This window comes from Dendrobates tinctorius, unplaced genomic scaffold (genome assembly GCF_039654945.1).
Source record: "Dendrobates tinctorius isolate UK_male_01 unplaced genomic scaffold, ASM3965494v1 ptg000070l, whole genome shotgun sequence".
Taxonomy (NCBI): domain Eukaryota; kingdom Metazoa; phylum Chordata; class Amphibia; order Anura; family Dendrobatidae; genus Dendrobates; species Dendrobates tinctorius.
In genome coordinates this window covers 84,980,916-85,004,079 of record NW_027361738.1, presented here as the reverse complement: position 1 = coordinate 85,004,079, position 23,164 = coordinate 84,980,916, and the positions used below count along the sequence as shown (strand labels likewise).

Here is a 23,164-nt window from a genome sequence, read left to right as displayed (position 1 = left end):
GCCACGGGCCTAGAGGGAGGGGCAGGCATCACCCCAGTTTCCCGAGGCTCCACCTGCCCCTTGCCTCCATGGCGTTTTTCTTGCCTCCGCTCATACGCGGGGCCCCTTGCCTTAGCATTGCCCTTCCTCACCGGCCCCTCAGCCCTTCCCCCTCCGCCACCACCTGCCACGGCAGAAGCACCGCCAGAGGTTGCCCCCTCACGGTTTCCCCCCACCGGGCCTGCAGCGGTATTGGAGAAAGAGCGAGGGCAGCGGCTGAGCGGGTGACCTAGGTCACCACACAGGTGGCACCGAATGTCTTTGCACAAGGCGGCCAGGTGGCCTACCCCACCACACAACGCACACTTCTGCATCTTGCAGCTGGCGCTGAAGTGGGTGGGGTCGCCGCACTTGTGGCAGACCTTCGGTTGCCCCTGGTAGAAGACCAGGATCCTGTCCCTCCCCAAGAACGCCGAGGAAGGGATGTGGGTGACCGTGCCGCCGGAAACCTTCAGCTTTACCATGAAGGTCCAGCCCCCCGACCAGATGCCAAATTCGTCCCTGTTCTTTTTTGGGACCTCGGTGACTTCACCGTAACTAGAAAGCCACGTCATTATGTCCACGCCTGCGAGCGACTCGTTACAAGTCACCACGGTCACTCGCTTGACGGCATTTTGGCGAGACACCGCTTGCGCAACGAAGTCTCGCCATCCGGGCTCTTCTCGCACCAGCTCGTAGTTCGACCAGAAGAGCTCAAGCCCCTCTGGCCGCACGAAACTGACATCAAAGAAGTGGGACGCCGAAGGATGTATCAGGGCAAAGATGTCATTCGCCCCGAAGCCCATCTTAAGGAGGAGCTCCACCACCTTGCTCCTGGGTGGACAAGCTTCATTGCCCCCCCACCTAAGACGGACCACATTCCTTCTTGGCGGCCCCTGCCCGGCTGTGGGGAGAGACCAAACAGTCCCTCCCTCCCTTTGATTTTGGAAGGCAGCAAGGCCGTGTCTCTCTATCCAGAAAGACAGGTCCACTGTCCTCCCCTCTACTGTTACCGACCTTTCTCCCCTTTTAAGGGCCTCCAGGAAACGGTGGTGCAAAGCGCCGTCCCTGGAGCCCGGAGGCGAGGAGACCCCCCCAGGACCACCCTGACCCCCAGCCGCGGCCCCCGCATAGTTACGTTGGGGTCTCGCGGCCGGGGGGGCAGATGGGCCAGCCCTCCCACCACCACTTGTGCCTGCACCCCCATTCGTCCTCCCACTCACTCTCCCATTCACTCTATTATTCCCAGCATTCACTCCAGCACTTTCAGCCACATTCACTCCCTCATCCATGTCACTCACATCCCCATTCACGTCCACAAACAATTCCTCAAAAATATCAGTCACCCCGCTCTCACATTCACTCACGCACTCCTCATACTCCTCAGCACCAATTTTATTTATATTTACATTTTTATTTACATCAGCATTAACAGTTCCTTTGCCGCAATTTTCCCTCCCACCTGCTGGGGGCCCTAGCTGGCCAGGTGCTCCATGATTGCCCTTACTGGCTAAGAGTGCTGCTGCCCCTTTAAGTGCCTCAGCGCTGATGACATACTGCACATTTCCCTGGCTGTGCCTGGGAGCAGCTCTTGGTTTTTCCAGCACCATTTTTTTTTCTTTTTCAGAGTTTCTTTTGTTTTCCTTGCTCTGGGCAGGGACGGCCTCTGGCACAGCTCCCTGCCCTGCATCCTTCTTCACTCCCTCTGCCGGCTTGCCAGGGGGCGCCAGAGTCCCCGCACCCTCAGATGAAGGTAGGTGGGCTGGGGACCCCGACAACCCCCCGCCAGCTTTTGGGGGCAGCTTGCTTGCACTGCTTGGGAGGGTGGGTGGGACAGAGGGCAGCAGGCCCGCCGTGGCCCCGCCCCCCCAGCCAGTCACGGCCACCACGGGCAGAGCAGTGACCCCTTGCGAGGCCACACACCCCCAGGTGACGCGGACGTAGCGAGCGAGACAGCAGCCGAGGAGGACACGCCCCCCCGCATGCCACAGCCTTTGCAGGCCGGGCAACACTCGGGGAGGCCCCGCCCCCCTCGCAGACCACCGCCGCCACTCTGTGCCCACCACTTGCCACGGGCAGGGCCGGCCACTCCCCCTCGTCGCCCAGTGGCGGCGGAGCCCCCCGCACGGACCCCCTTTTGGGTCGACGTGCCGGAGACCCCGCTCTTACCACGGGCGCCGCCATAGGAGCGACCAGCTCCCTGCACCGCTTCAGTTGTTGTTTGATTTTTTGCTCGCCCTTCCTAGACTTCTGGACCCCCACTAGCGATCCAGACTTAGCGGATCCGTATGTGGGGGGCCCAGAAGCCCCAGCACTCGCCGCCGGAGGTGCGGCCCTGGCTGTACCAACTTTACCTGTTGCCAGGCCAGCCCCCCCTGCCACCGAGGGCTGAGCCTGGACACCACCACCAACACCACAACCAGCACCGACCTCCATGTCGCTGCCCTGGTCTGAACTGTCACCAGATGCGACAGTCAGGTCACAACAGTCATCTCTCTCCCCGCTCCCTCGCTGCGGACCCACCACAGGGCCCGAGCCGGGGTGGGTAGCGGGTTCCACACAGCGGGACAGAGGGGCCCCGGGAAGAGGAGCAAAAACCAGTTGTTCCTCCACGCCTTCAGAGGCCTTACGCCTGCGCCTCCTGTTTCTCCTCCTCCCGGTTGCCTCATCCTCCGGGCAGACTTCATCCCCAAACAACAGCGTGCCAAACCGTGCTGGGGATTCCATCTGCCGCACTTGCCTGAGGATGAGGCAGCCCCCCTCGGTATTACTCCCGCTCCCTCTATCCTCCCCCTCGCTCCCGCTTTGCTCCGCGTTACTGGAGTCCAGCGGGAGGGCCAATTGCTCAGGGGCTATCCCACTGCATGTTACCTGACTCCTGTTGGTGTTCGTCAGGCCTTCAGGTGGAGGTGGCCCGGGTGTGGTGTGGGCGCCATCTTGCTCTTCCTTCTCCTCACTTTCCTCCACCTGGGTGGGGCCTCCTGACCCCCCAGGAAACCCACCGGCCATGGCCCTGAACCGGTCCTCGTTCCGCAGCTTCTCCTGGAAGGGGCCGCTGCCGGCCATGACGACACTTCGCCGGCCCTCCAGGGCCCGAATCTCCTCTTCCAGCCGCTGGACTGTGGCGGCGACCTCCGCTCTCTTTGAGGTACGGAGCCTGCTTTTAGATATTATCCTGGCTCCCTCCAACTCCCCCCGAAGTCTCCTCAGCTGCTTCCCGGCCTCCTCATATTCGGAGGTGGGCATGGATGCGGGAGGCGTAGGTGGTAGCCGGCTCTCCCGCAGCCTTGGAGCCCCAGATGTTAAGGGGGGGCCCCGCCTCACCTCTGCCGGCTGCTGCACCTCCGGGGGAAGGGCCCGCCACAGCCTTCACTTCAGGGGTCCTGGACCCTGGAGCCTTGCGGCCCCCTGGTGTCCGCTTTTTCCCCATCCCTGGGACTGGCTGGCTGTGCCTTGGGCCTCCTGGTGGTGGATGAGGCCCCCCACCCCCAGCTGGCTTGCCGGGGGGTGGGAGGCAGGGCCACAGCCCCGGCGCTCAGTCCCAGGGAGAGTCCTCTTTCCTGGGAAGGGGGCAGATGGAAAGTCCTTGCAGGAAAAAGAAAAACCTCCCTTCCCAGGAGCTTAGCAAAATCCCAGCCTGCAGACGCTCAGCTGCGACGCTCCTCCTCTTCCTGGGCGTGTCCAGAGCTGCACTCACTATTCTGCTGGCAGGGTTCACTGTGTACATACATTACATTACCGATCCTGAGTTACATCCTGTATTATCCTCCAGAGCTGCACTCACTATTCTGCTGGTGCAGTCACTGTGTACATACATTACATTACTAATCCTGAGTTACCTCCTGTATTATCCTCCAGAGCTGCACTCACTATTCTGCTGGTGCAGTCACTGTGTACATACATTACATTACTGATCCTGAGTTACATCCTGTATTATACCCCAGAGCTGCACTCACTATTCTGCTGGTGCAGTCACTGTGTACATACATTACATTACTGATCCTGAGTTACATCCTGTATTATACCCCAGAGCTGCACTCACTATTCTGCTGGTGCAGTCACTGTGTACATACATTACATTACTAATCCTGAGTTACCTCCTGTATTATACTCCAGAGCTGCACTCACTATTCTGCTGGTGCAGTCGCTGTGTACATACATTACATTACTGATCCTGAGTTACATCCTGTATTATACTCCAGAGCTGCACTCACTATTCTGCTGGTGCAGTCACTGTGTACATACATTACATTACTGATCCTGAGTTACATCCTGTATTATACTCCAGAGCTGCTCTCACTATTCTGCTGGTGCAGTCACTGTGTACATACATTACATTACTGATCCATGCGGCCCAGAACAGTGAGAACAGACTCTTATGTAATTTTTGCTGAATACACAGAGACAGAAAGGAAGCAGAATGCTGAGTGGAGTGTTTTATTTTCTACCAATACAATTAACCATGACATCTGTGTACGTTACACTCCGTTTTCTTTGTGTGTGATTTGGCAAAATGTCCTGTACACGGGTATGTTATGGGTTAAAAAAAGGCCCTTAAAAGTGCAAAAACCTTTTTTCCATCATTTGCACAAAGACAAGAAAAGGGAAGAAGGAAACTGCAAGTTATTAGGATGGTGGAGAAGGAAATACACTCCATGAAAGTAGGGGGGAGGTTATTGTGAGTTGACAGTATGGGAGAAAAATATGAGGAGACAGTATGGAGGTAGTAAAGTGTAAGGGGACAGTATGGGGTGAAGTGTTGGGAGACAGTATGGGCGAGAGTGTGAGAGGTCACGGTATAGAGCCTGGGGAGTGGCACTATAGAGAAGGGTAGTGTGAGGAGACCATGTAAGGGCCCAGAAAGGAGGGGAAGTATGCAGAGGAGAGTGGTGTATGACGGGACAGTATAGAGGAGGGGTTATAGTGTAAGGGGAAAGTGTGAAGAGGGGCCCAGTATAAAAGGTGGCATGGTTGCGAACACTTCAGATGGGAACAGTTTGGTAGTTATGGATAATAAGGGAGGACGGTGTGACATCTATAGCTGATAAGGGCAGACACTAGCAGTTTATAAGGGAGGACACTGTGGAGGCAATATTTTATAGGAGACAGCAGCGGAGGCATGTACAGTGAGAGGGACATATTTCGTGTAGGGGGCACAGCGTACGGCAGATATTTTTGTTCAAGAATATTATAATGACACTATGATTGTTAAGAGTACTGTTTCAGGAGAAAACCAGAGAAGAGAGAAGTCTGCAGAGATGAGCTGTGGCTGTAAACAGTCATCATGGTGTCTGGACAAGATGAAGAACAAAAGAACGAGAACTCCATTCAGAGAAGATGTCACCTATTAGGTACCTGGATGCAAATGTTTAGTTGTGATACTGCCTACGTCTCATCAGTACTGTGGTTCCTGTACGGTCCACAGTCTGATGATGGCTGTTAACAATAACTAACGGCATCTTGAACTGTCCTCCCACCTCTCCTCCTGCTCCCTCTTTGACCGGTTACAATCTGGCTTCCGACCGCATCACTCAACTGAAACTGCCCTAACTAAAGTCACCAACGACCTACTAAGGCCTCTTTCACACTTCCGTTTTTGACAATCAGTCAAGATCCGCCAATTTTGAAAAAAAACGGATCCGCCATTTTTCTTTGCGGATCCGTTTTTTTCCCCATTGACTTTCATTATTGGCGGATCCTGACTGATTGCCGTCCGTTGCATCCGTTTTTTTTGAGGATCCGCCACAATGTTAGTGTCCGTCAACATCCTCAAAGATCTCCAAACGGAGCTTGCAACGTTTTTTTTGTCCGGCAGATCCTCCAGACACTGAATTAACCCCAAAATCTGTCTCTCTCTCTCTCTCTTCCTCAAGGCTCAGTTCTAGGACTCCTACTCTTCTCCATCTACACCTTCGGCTTGGGACAGCTCATAGAATCCTATAGTTTGCAGTATCACCTCTATGGACCCAACCTCACCTCCTTACTGACCAAAATCCCACAATGTCTGTCTACTATCTCAGCCTTCTTCTCTGCTCACTTTCTCAAACTGAACATGGACAAAACAGAATTCATCATCTTTCCCCCATCTCACTCTACCCCTCCACCAGACCTATCCATCAATGTCAATGGCTGCTCTCTTTCCCCAGTCCCGCACGCTCGGTGCCTTGGGGTGATCCTCGACTCTGCGCTCTCTTTCAAAACACATATCCAAGCCCTCACCTCCTCCTATTGCCTCAAACTCAAAAATATTTCCCGGATCCGCGCATTCCTCAACCATGACACCACAAAAACACTAGTGCATGCCCTTATCATCTCCCGCCTCGATTACTGCAACCTCCTACTCTCTGGCCTCCCCTCTAGCACTCTGGCACCACTCCAGTCTATCCTACACTCTGCTGCCCAACTAATCCACCTGTCCCCCCGCTATTCCCCAGCCTCCCCCCTATGCCAGGCCCTTCACTGGCTTCCTATTGCCCAGAGGCTCCAGTTCAAAACCCTAACCATGACATACAAAGCCATCCACACCCTGTCTCCTCTATACATCTGTGACATGGTCTCTAGGTACCTACCCGCATGCAACCTGCGATCCTCTCAAGATCTCCTTCTCTACTCCCCTCTTATCTCTTCTTCCCAAAACCGCATACAAGACTTCTCCCGTGCTTCCCCCACACTCTGGAACTCTCTGCCGCAACACATCAGACTCTCACCAACAACGTAAACCTTCAAGAAGAACCTGAAGACCCACCTCTTCCGACAAGCCTACAACCTGCAATAGGAAATTATTGATTGACTGCCTAGTCAAATCCGTGCGCAGGATTTGGATCTTACCAGCAAGGCAGTGCGGTGAGCTGGATTAATTTCTCTTTTTTTACAACTTGCAATGATCCTCAGTCTACTGAACCACCGCCCGACCTGCTCCCTCTCCTACTGTATCCTCATCCATCCCTGTAGACTATGAGCCCTCGCGGGCAGGCTCCTCTCTCCTTATGTACTTGTGTGTCCCTTGTCTTGCACATGTCTATTGTACTTGTCTATATTTTCCCTTTTCACATGTAAAGCACCATGGAATAAATGATGCTATATAAATGTATAATAATAATAATAGAATAATAATAACAGCATCTCCTTACCATTGGTAAGGACATACTTGGAGTTGTATGTTCATGCAATACAATTGTATATGGGCTGACTTAACACCTCATTTGATCGCTGGACTAAACTTGGCGTTGTATTCATGTACTGATCATGGTTCTGGTGATGTATTAATGTACTGATGCTGTTAATGTGATATATTTATGTACTCATGATGGTTCTAGTGATGTATTCATCTAGTGATGGTGGTTCTGGTGAAATATCCGTGTACATTGGTGGTTCTGGTGATGTATTCATGTACTGATGGTGTTCTGGTAATGATAACTTTTTCTTTATACAGTATAGTGCCTACATTTTTTACAGAACTTTACAATTCAGAATTTGAATTCAAAAGCTAGATTCGCCTCTGGGAGTACCTGTCTGTATGTGATGGCCAAGATTACGAAAAACAGAAGAGCAAACCAGCTGTAACCCCATTAACTTCTATAGGAGTTACAAAAACAACATTATATAGTCCGATGAGTTGGTTTTGAATGACTCCGATGAGCATGTCCCTGTCAGAGTAGGACTAATTTTAGGTGGTTACAAACTGGCCCAATAATCCTAGGTGGCCTCAAAATATTGGAACCCAAGAAGTAACCTGTGAATTCAGCATATATCCTTTACAGCCTTGGACCACCAGGGTCTCTACTATCATATCCTTCACTGCACTGGACCACCCGGGACTCCACTTCAAACCTCTTGACTGCCCCATACCACCAGGGACTTTACTTATGGCTGAGATAGGAATACCTCTTTAAAGATTGGACTTTTTTAGGAAAGTGACAAACTGGCCCAAATTTCTTAGGTGGCCTTGAAAGATTGGCACCTTGGGAAAGAAGAATATAAACCTTTAATGCCCTACTACAAATCACTTCAATGACTCTACTATAAACCCCTTCATTACACAAATTTCTTATTTGGACCCAAAATATTGGAGTCCCAGAACCAAGTTGGGAGTGAAACTTATAAACTTCCACTACCCTAGACCATCAGGGGTTACAAACCCCTTAACATGGACTCTACTACAAAAATCTTCACTGCCGCTCGCAACCAGGGATTCTACTATAATACTTTTCACTGCCTTAGACTTTACTACAAACTCCTTCAATACCCCAGACCACCAGGGACTCTACTACAAATTCTACTTTAAAGTTGATGACCAATTGAAGTCTCGCCTCCATAATTCTTTCCAGCTCTTACCTGGGCCAGAACTGCCTTAGATTGCATGACCACCTTTATGAAGTGTTGCCCCTGATGGCTAGGTTGTGTGGGTCTATTGGGTGTTGGGAACAGGTGCAGTTAATGATCTGAAGACATTAGAACATTGAAACAAAACTTGAGGCTTACGCCAGCATTATGAGATTAGATACGACCCCCATGGTAGAAATAAGAGGACCAGCAGCCTGTACTCCACCCAGGTTCAGAATAAAGACTTAAGATTTCATTGCCATGCATTAAGCATTGGATGACGACCAAGTCACAAATCCACACACACAAGAACAATGACAATGTACACATAATTAGTGAGCAGGATACAAGTCGGCTTCAGCCAAATCCTGGCCATACCCCGACTGACGTGTATATAAAACATCACTACCATTGTTTATATTAGTGACTGCAATCTACAGCTGATATGGATGAGCAAAGTCCAGCTGGCCGCTCTGCCATGTGCTTCACTAACACATCACCTACAAGAGGCCGCACAGTGAATGCCATCAGCGGTAACAGTGCCGAATGCAGATCTGTCACTGAAGGTCTGAATATAATAAGTCCCAAAGTAAAGACCATTGCAAATAGACAGGGTCACATTAAGGTTGGTGGATGCCAAGCAAACCACTGATCAGCCATGGCCACTAAACAGCCCAGATGCAATTAAAAAAACACTAACTCACCAGGGCTCCTAAACACACCAATATACCTGTCACGAAATCATCAAATAATAGGTATTAAAGTAACAAATACCCACTGATCAGCCAGGGCCACTAAACAGCCTAGACACAAAAAAACACTAACGCACCAGGGCTCCCAAACACACCAATATACCAGTAGGGACTACAAAGTCACTAAATCATCAAATATTAATTATTAAAGTAACAAATACCCACTGATCTGCCAGGGCCACTCAACAATCCATATACAAAAAAAAAACACTAACTCACCAGGGCTCCTAAACACACCAATATACCCGTAGGGACTACAAAGTCAGCAAACTATCAAATAATAATTGTTAAAGTAACACATACAAATGGATCAGCAAAGGACGCTCAACAGCCTAGACACAAAAAAAAACACTAACCCACCAGGGCTCCTAAGCACATAAATATACCCGTAGCGACTACAAAGTCAGCAAACCATCAAATAATAATTGTTAAAGTAACAAATACCCACTGATCAGCCAGGGCCACTCAACATTCAAGAATACAAAAAGAACTAACCCCCCAGAGACCCTAGCCAGACCCGTATGCCCTCAAGAACTACATATTTAGCATATCACCAAATAATGATTGTTAAAGTTGTTCCAGGTCCCTTTTACCCAGATGGAAAAGTGAACATAGATCTGAAACAATATACCGTCCCATACAGACAGCGCTCCGCAGCGGCAAAGGGAGTGAGCATTTCTAATAAACATGGAAAATTTAAGGTTAGTGGATGGCAACTGAGCACCCAGGGCTACTAAACTACCAAGAAATCCAAAAGCCACCAGACCACCAGGGATCAAAAGGAGATCAATATGCGCACAGGGACCACAAAGTAACCATACCAACATATAATTATGGTAATAGCTGGCACAGATCCCTACATTCACATGGAAACTGTCTACAAAGATCAGAAAATAACATGCATTCATGGACTGGCAGTGATTTGTAGTAGGAGCAAGTATTACTAATAGGGCTGAATCAAAATTGGTGAATGCCAAGCAGGCCACTGAAAAGCCAAAGACACTCAATAGCCAAGAATACAAAAACCACTAGCCCACCAGGGACAATAGGCAGACTAATTTGTCTGCAGGGACTACAAAGATAACGTCACCAAATAATATTGTTAAAATTGGTCCAAATCATTATGCCTAGAGGGTAAATAGAGAAGGTCCTGGAGGCTGCCAATAGGCTGATGGCAACCTTAAAGAAGCTGCAGGAATTTCAGGCACAACGTACTGGTTGTGTAATGCACGTGACACCAATCTCCCATATTATTCATATATACACAGCCTTTAGGATAGAGTGGCAAGATGAAATACTTTTCTTGCACCTAACATCCAAGTATGGCTAGGGTTTGCTAAAACCTACATGAAGTTTGCCAAACGCCATGTGGTTTCGAAAATGCATTATGTCTGATGAGACCAAGTTGGGACTTTTTTACCAGAATTCCAAGAGGTGCAAACCCAACAATGCACATCACTAAAATAACACCATACCCACAGTGAGGCATGGTGGAGGCAGCATTGTGCTTTGGGGCTGTTTTTTTCACAGCTAGAACTGGGGTTTTACTCAAAGTGGAGGAAATTATGAACATTTCCAAATATCAGTCAATTTTGCATCAAAACCTTCAGGTCTCTGCTAAAAAGCTGAAGAGAAATTTCACTTTTCAGTGCGATAAAGTCACTAAGTGATCTCCAAATCATCAGCAGAAACTCCAGAAGATAGCTTTGGAGTGGATCAACCAAAGCTCAGACCCGGGTAAAATTGAAAATCTGTGGGTAACCTAAAGAGGGAGCGGTGTGCGGGCAAATCCACCCCGCCCCCGCCATCCGACAGATTCAGAGCTACTGCGAGTAACCGTAGGCAAAGATTTACAATTCTAGATGTGCCAAGCTGATAGACTCCGACCCAAAGACAGAATGCCGTCATAAATTCAAAGGGGACTTCAACAAGCTATTAGTATAAGGGTGTGCAGATTTATGCAAACATATTATTTTAAGGTCTTTGTTTTCCCTTTTCCACCAGAAAAGATTTCAGTTTATTTCTGAATGGGTTTGTGCAGATTATTGGAGACATTTAAGGTGGAAAAAGTTCTGAAATAATTCTTCTTTGTGGGATTCTTCATACATGTCCCAAACCTGGCATTGTAACAGAGGTGTGTAGACTTTTTATATCCCCTGTGTATTACATTAGGCCTCCTACACATGTCCATATTAACAGAGCGGTGATAGGACTTCCATAGAGATGCATGTTCATACTAAAGGAGCTGACCAGGTTCTGCCATGTGGTTGCAACCAGTGTGTGGCCGACAAAGAGAGCAGCTGCTCAAGAACCCTCCATAAGAGCAATCTGAAAGGGGACCATGGAAACTTTCACTCCTCTGGACCACCAGGGATGCTAACTAGATATTCTCTGCCCTGGACCACCAGGAACTTCACATGTTCATGGACCTGGACCACCAGAAACCTCACTACCATATTCACGGACGTGGACCACCGGGGACTTCGCTAACATGTTCACTGACCTGGACCACCAGGAACTTCACTAAGGCTGGTTTCACATTAGCGTTTTTTAGCACAGTGCATCGTGCGCGTCCATGCACATGCGCCATGCGCCCCTATGTTTAACATGGCGGGCGCATGGTCTAGCGTTTGCATGCACACGTATGCGTTTTCGTGCGCATGCGGTTTTTTTGCAGTGTGCGCCTTTTGGGTCTGTCCAACGGCGTAAAAAACGCATGTGCACGCTAGCGCACGGAATGCGCAAAAAAATTGCAGTCTATGGGAACGCAGGCGTGCGCATGGACATGCACACGCCTGCATTTGAAATCGCATGCGTTTTAAGAGTTAACATGGCTATAAACTGGTTAAAACGCATGCGTCTAAAAAACGCAAACGCATGCAAAACGCATGATGCGTTTTTTGCATGCGTTTTCTATTGCGCAAGAAGCGCAGCGCTAAAAAACGCTAATGTGAAACTAGCCTAAAATGTTCACTGACCTGGAACACCAGGAGCTTCACTAAGATAACATTCATTGCTCTGGACCACAAAGGACTTTATTTACAACACATTGACCACCCAGTATGGAGACCTTGTGGGGTGTTCCCAGTATACGGCAGACCTTGTGGGATGTTCCTGATATACGGCAGACCTTGTGGGGTGTTCCTGATATACGGCAGACCTTGTGGGGTGTTCCCTGTATACAGCAGGCCTTGTGGGGTGTTCCCAGTATACGGCAGGTCTTGTGGGGTGTTCTGGTATACGGCAGATCTTGTGGGGTGTTCCCTGTATACAGCAGGCCTTGTGGGGTGTTACCTGTTTATGGCAGGTCTTGTGGGGTGCTCCCTGTATACAGCAGGCCTTGTGGGGTGTTCTGGTATACGGCAGGTCTTGTGGGGTGTTACCTGTATACAGTAGGCCTTGTGGGGTGATCTGGTATACGGCAGGCCTTGTGGGGTGTTACCTGTATACAGTAGGCCTTGTGGGGTGATCTGGTATACGGCAGGTCCTGTGAGGTGTTCTGGTATACGGCAGGCCTGGTGGGGTGTTCCCTGTATACGGCAGGTCTTGTGGGGTGTTCCCAGTATGCGGCAGGTCTTGTGGGGTGTTCTGGTATACGGCAGGTCTTGTGGGGTGTTCCCAGTATGCGGCAGGTCTTGTGGGGTATACCCAGTATACGGCAGGTCTTGTGGGGTGTTCCCTGTATACGGCAGGTCTTGTGGGGTGTTCCCAGTATGCGGCAGGTCTTGTGGGGTGTTCCCAGTATGCGGCAGGTCTTGTGGGGTATACCCAGTATACGGCAGGTCTTGTGGGGTGTTCCCTGTATACGGCAGGTCTTGTGGGGTGTTCCGGTATACAGAAGGTCTTGCGGGGTGTTCCGATATACAAAAGGTCTTGTGGGGTGTTCCCGGTATACGGCAGGCCTTGTGGGGTGTTCCTGGTATACGACGGGCCTTGTGGGGTGTTCCCTGTATACAGCAGGCCTTGTGGGGTGTTCCCTGTATACAGACCTTGTGGGGTGTTCCTGGTATACGGCAGGCCTGGTGGGGTTTTCCTGGTACACGGCAGGCCTGGTGGGGTTTTCCTGGTATACGGCGGGTCTTGTGGAGTGTTCTCGGTATATGGCAGGTCTTGTGGGGTGTTCGCAGTATACGGCAAGTCTTGTGGGGTGTTCTTGGTTTACGGCAGACCTTGTGGGGTGTTCCTAGTAAATGGCAGACCTTGTGGGGTGTTCCTGGTATACTGCAGACCTTGTGGGGTGTTCCTGGTTTACGGCAGACCTTGTGGAGTGTTACCGGTATATGGCAGGTCTTGTGGGGTGCTTGCAGTATATGGCAAGTCTTGTGGGGTGTTCCTGGTATACTGCAGACCTTAGGGGGTGTTCCTGGTATACGGCAAGTCTTGTGGGGTGTTCCTGGTATACTGCAGACCTTAGGGGGTGTTCCTGGTATACGGCAGGTCTTGTGGGGTGTTCCAAGTAAATGGCAGACCTTGTGGGGTGTTCCTGGTATACTGCAGAACTTGTGGGGCGTTCCTGGTATACGGCAGGTCTTGTGGGGCGTTCCTGGTATACGGCAGGTCTTGTGGGGTGTTCCTGGTATATGGCAGGCCATGTGGGGTGTTCCCAATATACGATGGGTCTTGGACAGGGAGATCAAAGATCCGTTTTCCTCCAAAGACTGCACTGCTACTAGGAGACTGTTTACTGTCCTTGGTGGTTGAATGGCTTTTAGTTTACTCCTGGTGGTCCAATGGCTTGTATGTTTCCCATGGTGGTCTGGTGTCATACTTATTATTCCTTCTGGCCCAGTCTGTTCATCATTTATGGCGGTATAATGGCTTTCAAATTTCCTATGGTGGTCCAATGCTTTGCTTATCATTCATGGTGGTCCAATATTATTTTTTATAATTCCTAATATTCCTGGTGGTCCAGGGGTCCCTTCATTATCAATAAGGACCCACTGGTTTGCTCATCATCCATGGTGTTATACTAGTTTTCTTATTATCCCTGGTGGTCAAGTGTCTATTATCCATGGTGCTGTGGGCTGCTCACTATCCACTGTGGTCAAGTGTCATGTTATTATTTTTAATGGCCCCATGGGTTGTTCATCATCCATGGTGGCACAATTGCCTACACAATATACCTGGTGATCTAGTGGTTTATTACTTTTTGATGTTGATATAGTGACCTGCGCCTTGTTACAAAGGTGTTCTGGGCTCCTCATTATCCCTATCAGCCCAGTGGTGGCTTAGCATCCATTCTGGTACAAGAGACTATTAATCCTTGTGATCTAGTGGTCTTTTAGTCATCCATTGTAGTATAATGGCATGCTTGACATCCCTAGTGGTCCAGACATATTTTTATTGTCACTCTCGTATAATGGACTACTTTTTTTTTCTTTGTTGGTCTAGAGGCTTGTTCATCTTCCACGCTGGTACAGTGGCCTGTCTCGTGATCACTTCAATATCCATGGTGGTCCAGTGGTTTGTGTATTGTCAGTGGGGACTCATTCTGGAATACTACCGTTATTATTATCCGTGGTGGTCCAGTGGCATGCTTATCAGCCCTAATAGTTCATTATGTGTATTGTTGATGATGCTTCATTATCATAGACTTAGTATCCCTGGTGGGCCAGTGGTCTGTTAATCATCCATAGTGGTCTAATAACATACTTGTCTCTACAAGTGATCCAGTGACTTTTGTGCTATATAACAGATTATTATCCCTGGTGCACTGGTGTTTTTGCTCATTCTGCATGCTGGGACAGTGACCTGTTCATTGACATAGCATTCCTGTGTGCAGCTCATCATCCATAGTCATCCAGTGGTTTAAGTATTCCTGTTATCCCTGTTGCTGAGGTCTCCTCCTCCTCATCATCATCATCCATGGTGGTCCTGTGGTATGCTCATCATCCCTAATAGTTTATTGGCCTGTGTATTGCCGATGATAGCTTACCAGCTATTCTGTTAGAACAGACTTATTATCCCTGGTGGTCCAGTGGTTTGTTAATTTATCATGCTGGCACACTGACTTGCTGATACTGGTGCCATCAAGTGCTCAGCATCCCTGGTGGTCCAGTGGTCTCCTCTCAATGCTTGTCACTTCTGGTGTCTGCTTTAGTGTTAATATGTAATAACTACTATTCACATTGTTGATATTTTTCCATGGAATATGAACATTTTTTTGCTCAGTCTTTGTTGAGACCACAATTGGAAATTGCTTAAACAGCAGCCCCCTCACAGACGTCTATAGCGGGACCTGCTGCCAGTGACAGTCGGCAGCGTTCCAGTCAGGGATCCTACAGCTTCCCTGGCGCTGACCCGTGCATTGAGGTCTGTGTGCACACTGTCACTGACCGGACATGAGGGCAAATATTTGCTTCAGTCACACGCTGCCGACGCGTAAAGCCCGATGTGTGCACCGCGCTGTCACCAGGACCGCCATCATGTCACTGCCGAGCGTGGTAGATTCCAGAGTATAAAAATATCAGAATGTGACAAGGAACGTCCAGGATTATTCACAAATCATAACCAGGGGCTGAATGCAAAGATAATGTGTACACAGGAACGTCTCACAACATTAGAATATCATCAAAACCTTAATTTATTTCAGTTCTTCAATACAAAAAGTGACTCTCCTCTATTCTATAGAGTCATTACACACAGAGTGATCTATTTCACGGGTTTATTTCTGTTCTTTTTGATGATTATGGCTTACAGCCAATGACAACCCAAAAGTCATTATCTCAGTAAATTATTATACTTTATAACACCAGCTTGAAAAATGATTTTAAAATCCGAAATGTTGTCCTACTGAAATGTATGTTCAGTAAATGCACTCAGTACTTGGTCGGGCTCCTTTTGCATCAATTACTGCATCAATGCGGCGTTGCATGGAGGCGATCAGCCTGTGGCACTGCTGAGGGGTTATGGAAGCCCAGGTTGCTTTGATGGCAGCCTTCAGCTCGTCTGCATTGTTGGGTCTGGTGTCTCTCATCTTTCTCTTGACAATACTCCGTAGATTCTCTATGGGGTTAAGGTCAGGCGAGTTTGCTGCAAATCAAGCCCAGTGATACTGTTGTGTGTACACCAGGTATTGGTACTTTTGGCAGTGTGGACAGGGGCCAAGTCCTGCTGGAGAATGACATTTCCATCTCCATAAAGCTTGTCTGCAGAGGGAAGCATGAAGTGATCTAAAATGTCCTGGTAGATGGCTGCGCTGACTTTGGTCTTGATAAAACACAGTGGACCTACACCAGCAGATGACATGGCTCCCCAAACCATCACTGATGGTGGAAACTTCACACTAGACCTTGGAATTCGCGGTCCCAGAGTCTGGAGGAAGAGTGGAGAGGCCACAATCCAAGCTGCTGGAGGTCTAGTGTGAAGTTTCCACAATCAGTGATGGTTTGGGGAGCCATGTCATCTGCTGGTGTAGGTCCACTGTGCTTTATCAAGACCAAAGTCAGCGCAGCCGTCTACCAGGACATTTTACAGCACTTCATGCTTCCCTCTGCCGACAAGCTTTATGGAGATGGAAATGTCATTCTCCAGCCGGACTTGGCCCCTGTCCACACTGCCAAAAGTACCAATACCTGGTGTACACACAACAGTATCACTGTGCTTGATTGACAGCAAACTTGCCTGCCCTTAACCTCATAGAGAATCTATGGAGTATTGTCAAGAGGAAGATGAGAGACACCAGATCCAACAATGCAGACGAGCTGAAGGCTGCTAATAAAGCGACCTGGGCTTCCATAACCCCTCAGCAGTGCCACAGGCTGATCGCCTCCATGCCACGCCGCACTGATGCAGTAACTGATGCAGAAGGAGCCCGACCAAGTACTGAGCGCATTTACTGAACATACATTTCCGTAGGACAACATTTCGGATTTTAAAATCATTTTTCAAGCCGGTGTTATAAATTATTCTAATTTACTGAGATAATGACTTTTGGGTTGTCATTGGCTGTAAGCCATAATCATCAACACTAACAGAAATAAACCCGTGAAATAGATCACTCTGTGTGTAATGACTCTATAGAATAGAGGAGAGTCACTGTTTGTATTGAAGAACTGAAATAAATTCACTTTTTGATGATATTCTAATCTTGTGAGACGCTTCTGTATTATATTGTATTCCTGGGGTCTCGAGTACCGAATGGGTTAATGCCAGCATCAGCAGCAAGAAAGTAAATATCAGGAAAGGGGCAGTGAAGAGGAAATATAAGCTGTTGGACTGCAAAGCGTTAATATCAGCATCACCGGGGGTGTAGGACAGTAAGGGGTTAATATCAGCATCCCCGGTGGTGTAGGACAGTAAGGGGTTAATATCAGCATCCCCGGTGGTGTAGGACAGTAAGGGGTTAATATCAGCATCCCCGGTGGTGTAGGAATGTAGGGGATGATCTACCATTCACGATCCCGGCTTCTGATAAGACTCCAATAGTCCGGCATCACACAGAGTCAGCGATGAGCCGCCGGGCAGTCCTTGCTGGACTTGTCGTTCCCCTCTGGACTGCACGATGTGTGAGCGCCAGTGATTGACAGGCTGGGGCACGTGACCACCGCTGACTCCTTTGGGGCGTGATGACGTCAGACGCAGGGAAGAGGCCAGCTGATACCTGAGAGCCGATGAACCTCTCCCTCGCCAGACGTCATCCGATGGCTCCGGTGGGCGGGGCCTGGGCGGTAGCGCAGCAGACTGGCAGCAGTAGTTCCCGGGTGATCGCTGCGGGCGGCGGAGTCCGGAGTCAGACCGCGATGTGACGGGGCCGCCGCCGGATGACACAGGAGATGGCCCCCAATAAGTCGGTGCTGAGCCTGGCCACCTTCCTGTTCGGCCTGGCCATCGGCTTCATCTTCTGCTACGTGATCGTCAGCATAGCCCTGCAGGAGAAGGACGAGCTGCCGGCGGACATCCTGCACAACGACCCGCACGGGCGGCACGGAGAGCAGCACGAGCACCGGCCGCTGCCCGGGAACGTCATGAACTTCAACGCCGACGCCCAGCAGCACCATGGTAACCACAGCACGACAACTCGGTGCCGAAAAGTGCCCCTGTATATACGTATATACCCCCCAGTGTGTGCCCCCTGTATATACGTATATACCCCCACTGTGTGCCCCCTGTATATACGTATATACCCCCCACTGTGTGCCCCTGTATATACGTATATACCCCCCAGTGTGTGCCCCTGTATATACCCCCCAGTGTGTGCCCCCTGTATATACATATATACCACCCAGTGTGTGCCCCCTGTATATACATATATACCCCCCATTGTGTGCCCCTGTATATACGTATATACCCCCCAGTGTGTGCCCCCTGTATATACGTATATACCCCCCAGTGTGTGCCCCCTGTATATACGTATATACCCCCCAGTGTGTGCCCCTGTATATACCCCCCAGTGTGTGCCCCCTGTATATACATATATACCACCCAGTGTGTGCCCCCTGTATATACATATATACCCCCCATTGTGTGCCCCTGTATATACGTATATACCCCCACTGTGTGCCTCCTGTATATACATATATACCCCCCATTGTGTGCCCCCTGTATATACATATATACCCCCCATTGTGTGCCCCTGTATATACGTATATACCCCCACTGTGTGCCCCCTGTATATACGTATATACCCCCCAGTGTGTGCCCCCTGTATATACATATATACCACCCAGTGTGTGCCCCTGTATATACGTATATACCCCCCAGTGTGTGCCCCCTGTATATACATATATACCCCCACTGTGTGCCCCTGTATATACCCCCCAGTGTGTGCCCCCTGTATATACGTATATACCCCCCACTGTGTGCCCCTGTATATACGTATATACCCCCCAGTGTGTGCCCCCTGTATATACATATATACCACCCAGTGTGTGCCCCCTGTATATACATATATACCACCCAGTGTGTGCCCCCTGTATATACATATATATCCCCCAGTGTGTTTCCCCTGTATATACATATATACCCCCCAGTGTGTGCCCCCTGTATATACATATATACCCCCACTGTGTGCCCCCTGTATATACATATATACCCCCCAGTGTGTGCCCCCTGTATATACATATATACCCCCCAGTGTGTGCCCCCTGTATATACATATATACCCCCACTGTGTGCCCCCTGTATATACATATATACCCCCACTGTGTGCCCCCTGTATATACATATATACCCCCACTGTGTGCCCCCTGTATATACATATATACCCCCCACTGTGTGCCCCCTGTATATACATATATACCCCCCACTGTGTGCCCCCTGTATATACATATATACCCCCCACTGTGTGCCCCCTGTATATACATATATACCCCCCACTGTGTGCCCCCTGTATATACATATATACCCCCCACTGTGTGCCCCCTGTATATACATATATACCCCCCACTGTGTGCCCCCTGTATATACATATATACCCCCCACTGTGTGCCCCCTGTATATACATATATACCCCCACTGTGTGCCCCCTGTATATACATATATACCCCCACTGTGTGCCCCCTGTATATACATATATACCCCCCACTGTGTGCCCCCTGTATATACATATATACCCCCCACTGTGTGCCCCCTGTATATACATATATACCCCCCACTGTGTGCCCCCTGTATATACATATATACCCCCCACTGTGTGCCCCCTGTATATACATATATACCCCCCACTGTGTGCCCCCTGTATATACATATATACCCCCCACTGTGTGCCCCCTGTATATACATATATACCCCCCACTGTGTGCCCCCTGTATATACATATATACCCCCCACTGTGTGCCCCCTGTATATACATATATACCCCCCACTGTGTGCCCCCTGTATATACATATATACCCCCCACTGTGTGCCCCCTGTATATATATATATATATACCCCCCACTGTGTGCCCCCTGTATATACATATATACCCCCAACTGTGTGCCCCCTGTATATACATATATACCCCCCACTGTGTGCCCCCTGTATATACATATATACCCCCAACTGTGTGCCCCCTGTATATACATATATACCCCCAACTGTGTGCCCCCTGTATATACATATATACCCCCACTGTGTGCCCCCTGTATATACATATATACCCCCAGTGTGTGCCCCCCAGTGTGTGCCCCCTGTATATACATATATACCCCCAACTGTGTGCCCCCTGTATATACATATATACCCCCAAGTGTGTGCCCCCTGTATATACATATATACCCCCAAGTGTGTGCCCCCTGTATATACATATATACCCCCAAGTGTGTGCCCCCTGTATATACATATATACCCCCAACTGTGTGCCCCCTGTATATACATATATACCCCCACTGTGTGCCCCCTGTATATACATATATACCCCCAGTGTGTGCCCCCCAGTGTGTGCCCCCTGTATATACATATATACCCGCCAGTGTGTGCCCCCTGTATATACATATATACCCGCCAGTGTGTGCCCCCTGTATATACATATATACCACCCAGTGTGTGCCCCCTGTATATACATATATACCCCCCCCAGTGTGTGCCCCCTGTATATACATATATACCCCCCAGTGTGTGCCCCCTGTATATACATATATACCCCCCCAGTGTGTGCCCCCTGTATATACATATATACCCCCCCAGTGTGTGCCCCCTGTATATACATATATACCCCCCCAGTGTGTGCCCCCTGTATATACATATATACCCCCCCAGTGTGTGCCCCCTGTATATACATATATACCCCCCCAGTGTGTGCCCCCTGTATATACATATATACCCCCCCAGTGTGTGCCCCCTGTATATACATATATACCCCCCCAGTGTGTGCCCCCTGTATATACATATATACCCCCCCAGTGTGTGCCCCCTGTATATACATATATACCCCCCCAGTGTGTGCCCCCTGTATATACATATATACCCCCCAGTGTGTGCCCCCTGTATATACATATATACCCCCCCAGTGTGTGCCCCCTGTATATACATATATACCCCCCCCAGTGTGTGCCCCCTGTATATACATATATACCCCCCCCAGTGTGTGCCCCCTGTATATACATATATACCCCCCCAGTGTGTGCCCCCTGTATATACATATATACCCCCCCCAGTGTGTGCCCCCTGTATATACATATATACCCCCCCACTGTGTGCCCCCTGTATATACATATATACCCCCCACTGTGTGCCCCCTGTATATACATATATACCCCCCACTGTGTGCCCCCTGTATATACATATATACCCCCCACTGTGTGCCCCCTGTATATACATATATACCCCCCACTGTGTGCCCCCTGTATATACATATATACCCCCCACTGTGTGCCCCCTGTATATATATATATACCCCCCACTGTGTGCCCCCTGTATATACATATATACCCCCAACTGTGTGCCCCCTGTATATACATATATACCCCCAACTGTGTGCCCCCTGTATATACATATATACCCCCAGTGTGTGCCCCCCAGTGTGTGCCCCCTGTATATACATATATACCCGCCAGTGTGTGCCCCCTGTATATACATATATACCCCCAACTGTGTGCCCCCTGTATATACATATATACCCCCAACTGTGTGCCCCCTGTATATACATATATACCCCCAACTGTGTGCCCCCTGTATATACATATATACCCCCACTGTGTGCCCCCTGTATATACATATATACCCCCAGTGTGTGCCCCCCAGTGTGTGCCCCCTGTATATACATATATACCCGCCAGTGTGTGCCCCCTGTATATACATATATACCCGCCAGTGTGTGCCCCCTGTATATACATATATACCCGCCAGTGTGTGCCCCCTGTATATACATATATACCACCCAGTGTGTGCCCCCTGTATATACATATATACCCCCCCAGTGTGTGCCCCCTGTATATACATATATACCCCCCAGTGTGTGCCCCCTGTATATACATATATACCCCCCCAGTGTGTGCCCCCTGTATATACATATATACCCCCCCAGTGTGTGCCCCCTGTATATACATATATACCCCCCCAGTGTGTGCCCCCTGTATATACATATATACCCCCCCAGTGTGTGCCCCCTGTATATACATATATACCCCCCCAGTGTGTGCCCCCTGTATATACATATATACCCCCCCAGTGTGTGCCCCCTGTATATACATATATACCCCCCCAGTGTGTGCCCCCTGTATATACATATATACCCCCCCAGTGTGTGCCCCCTGTATATACATATATACCCCCCCAGTGTGTGCCCCCTGTATATACATATATACCCCCCCAGTGTGTGCCCCCTGTATATACATATATACCCCCCAGTGTGTGCCCCCTGTATATACATATATACCCCCCCAGTGTGTGCCCCCTGTATATACATATATACCCCCCCAGTGTGTGCCCCCTGTATATACATATATACCCCCCCCAGTGTGTGCCCCCTGTATATACATATATACCCCCCCAGTGTGTGCCCCCTGTATATACATATATACCCCCCCCAGTGTGTGCCCCCTGTATATACATATATACCCCCCCCAGTGTGTGCCCCCTGTATATACATATATACCCCCCCAGTGTGTGCCCCCTGTATATACATATATACCCCCCCAGTGTGTGCCCCCTGTATATACATATATACCCCCCCAGTGTGTGCCCCCTGTATATACATATATACCCCCCCAGTGTGTGCCCCCTGTATATACATATATACCCCCCCCAGTGTGTGCCCCCTGTATATACATATATACCCCCCCAGTGTGTGCCCCCTGTATATACATATATACCCCCCCAGTGTGTGCCCCCTGTATATACATATATACCCCCCAGTGTGTGCCCCCTGTATATACATATATACCCCCCAGTGTGTGCCCCCTGTATATACATATATACCCCCCAGTGTGTGCCCCCTGTATATACATATATACCCCCCAGTGTGTGCCCCCTGTATATACATATATACCCCCCAGTGTGTGCCCCCTGTATATACATATATACCCCCCAGTGTGTGCCCCCTGTATATACATATATACCCCCCCAGTGTGTGCCCCCTGTATATACATATATACCCCCCCAGTGTGTGCCCCCTGTATATACATATATACCCCCCCAGTGTGTGCCCCCTG

At 49.4% G+C, this 23,164-nt stretch overlaps 2 protein-coding genes across 2 annotated transcripts in view; both read left to right on the top strand.

The window, feature by feature from the left end:
• Nucleotides 1-833: 833 nt before the first annotated feature.
• On the top strand, nt 834-7,390 carry LOC141095772 (uncharacterized). Its single transcript, XM_073582075.1, has 3 exons — nt 834-1,771; nt 5,245-5,369; nt 5,892-7,390. Exons 2-3 carry the CDS (start codon nt 5,303-5,305, stop codon nt 6,734-6,736), a joined length of 912 nt encoding a protein of 303 aa, XP_073438176.1. The 5' UTR covers nt 834-1,771; nt 5,245-5,302; the 3' UTR covers nt 6,737-7,390.
• Nucleotides 7,391-17,594: 10,204 nt separating this feature from the next.
• LOC141095771 (glycoprotein-N-acetylgalactosamine 3-beta-galactosyltransferase 1-like) overlaps nt 17,595-23,164 on the top strand; it is a 43,628-nt gene continuing 38,058 nt past the window's right edge. Inside the window, exon 1 of the mRNA XM_073582074.1 lies at nt 17,595-18,092. Within this exon, the coding sequence (XP_073438175.1) occupies nt 17,855-18,092 (238 nt within the window). The 5' untranslated portion in view covers nt 17,595-17,854. The remainder of the gene's footprint in view (nt 18,093-23,164) is intronic.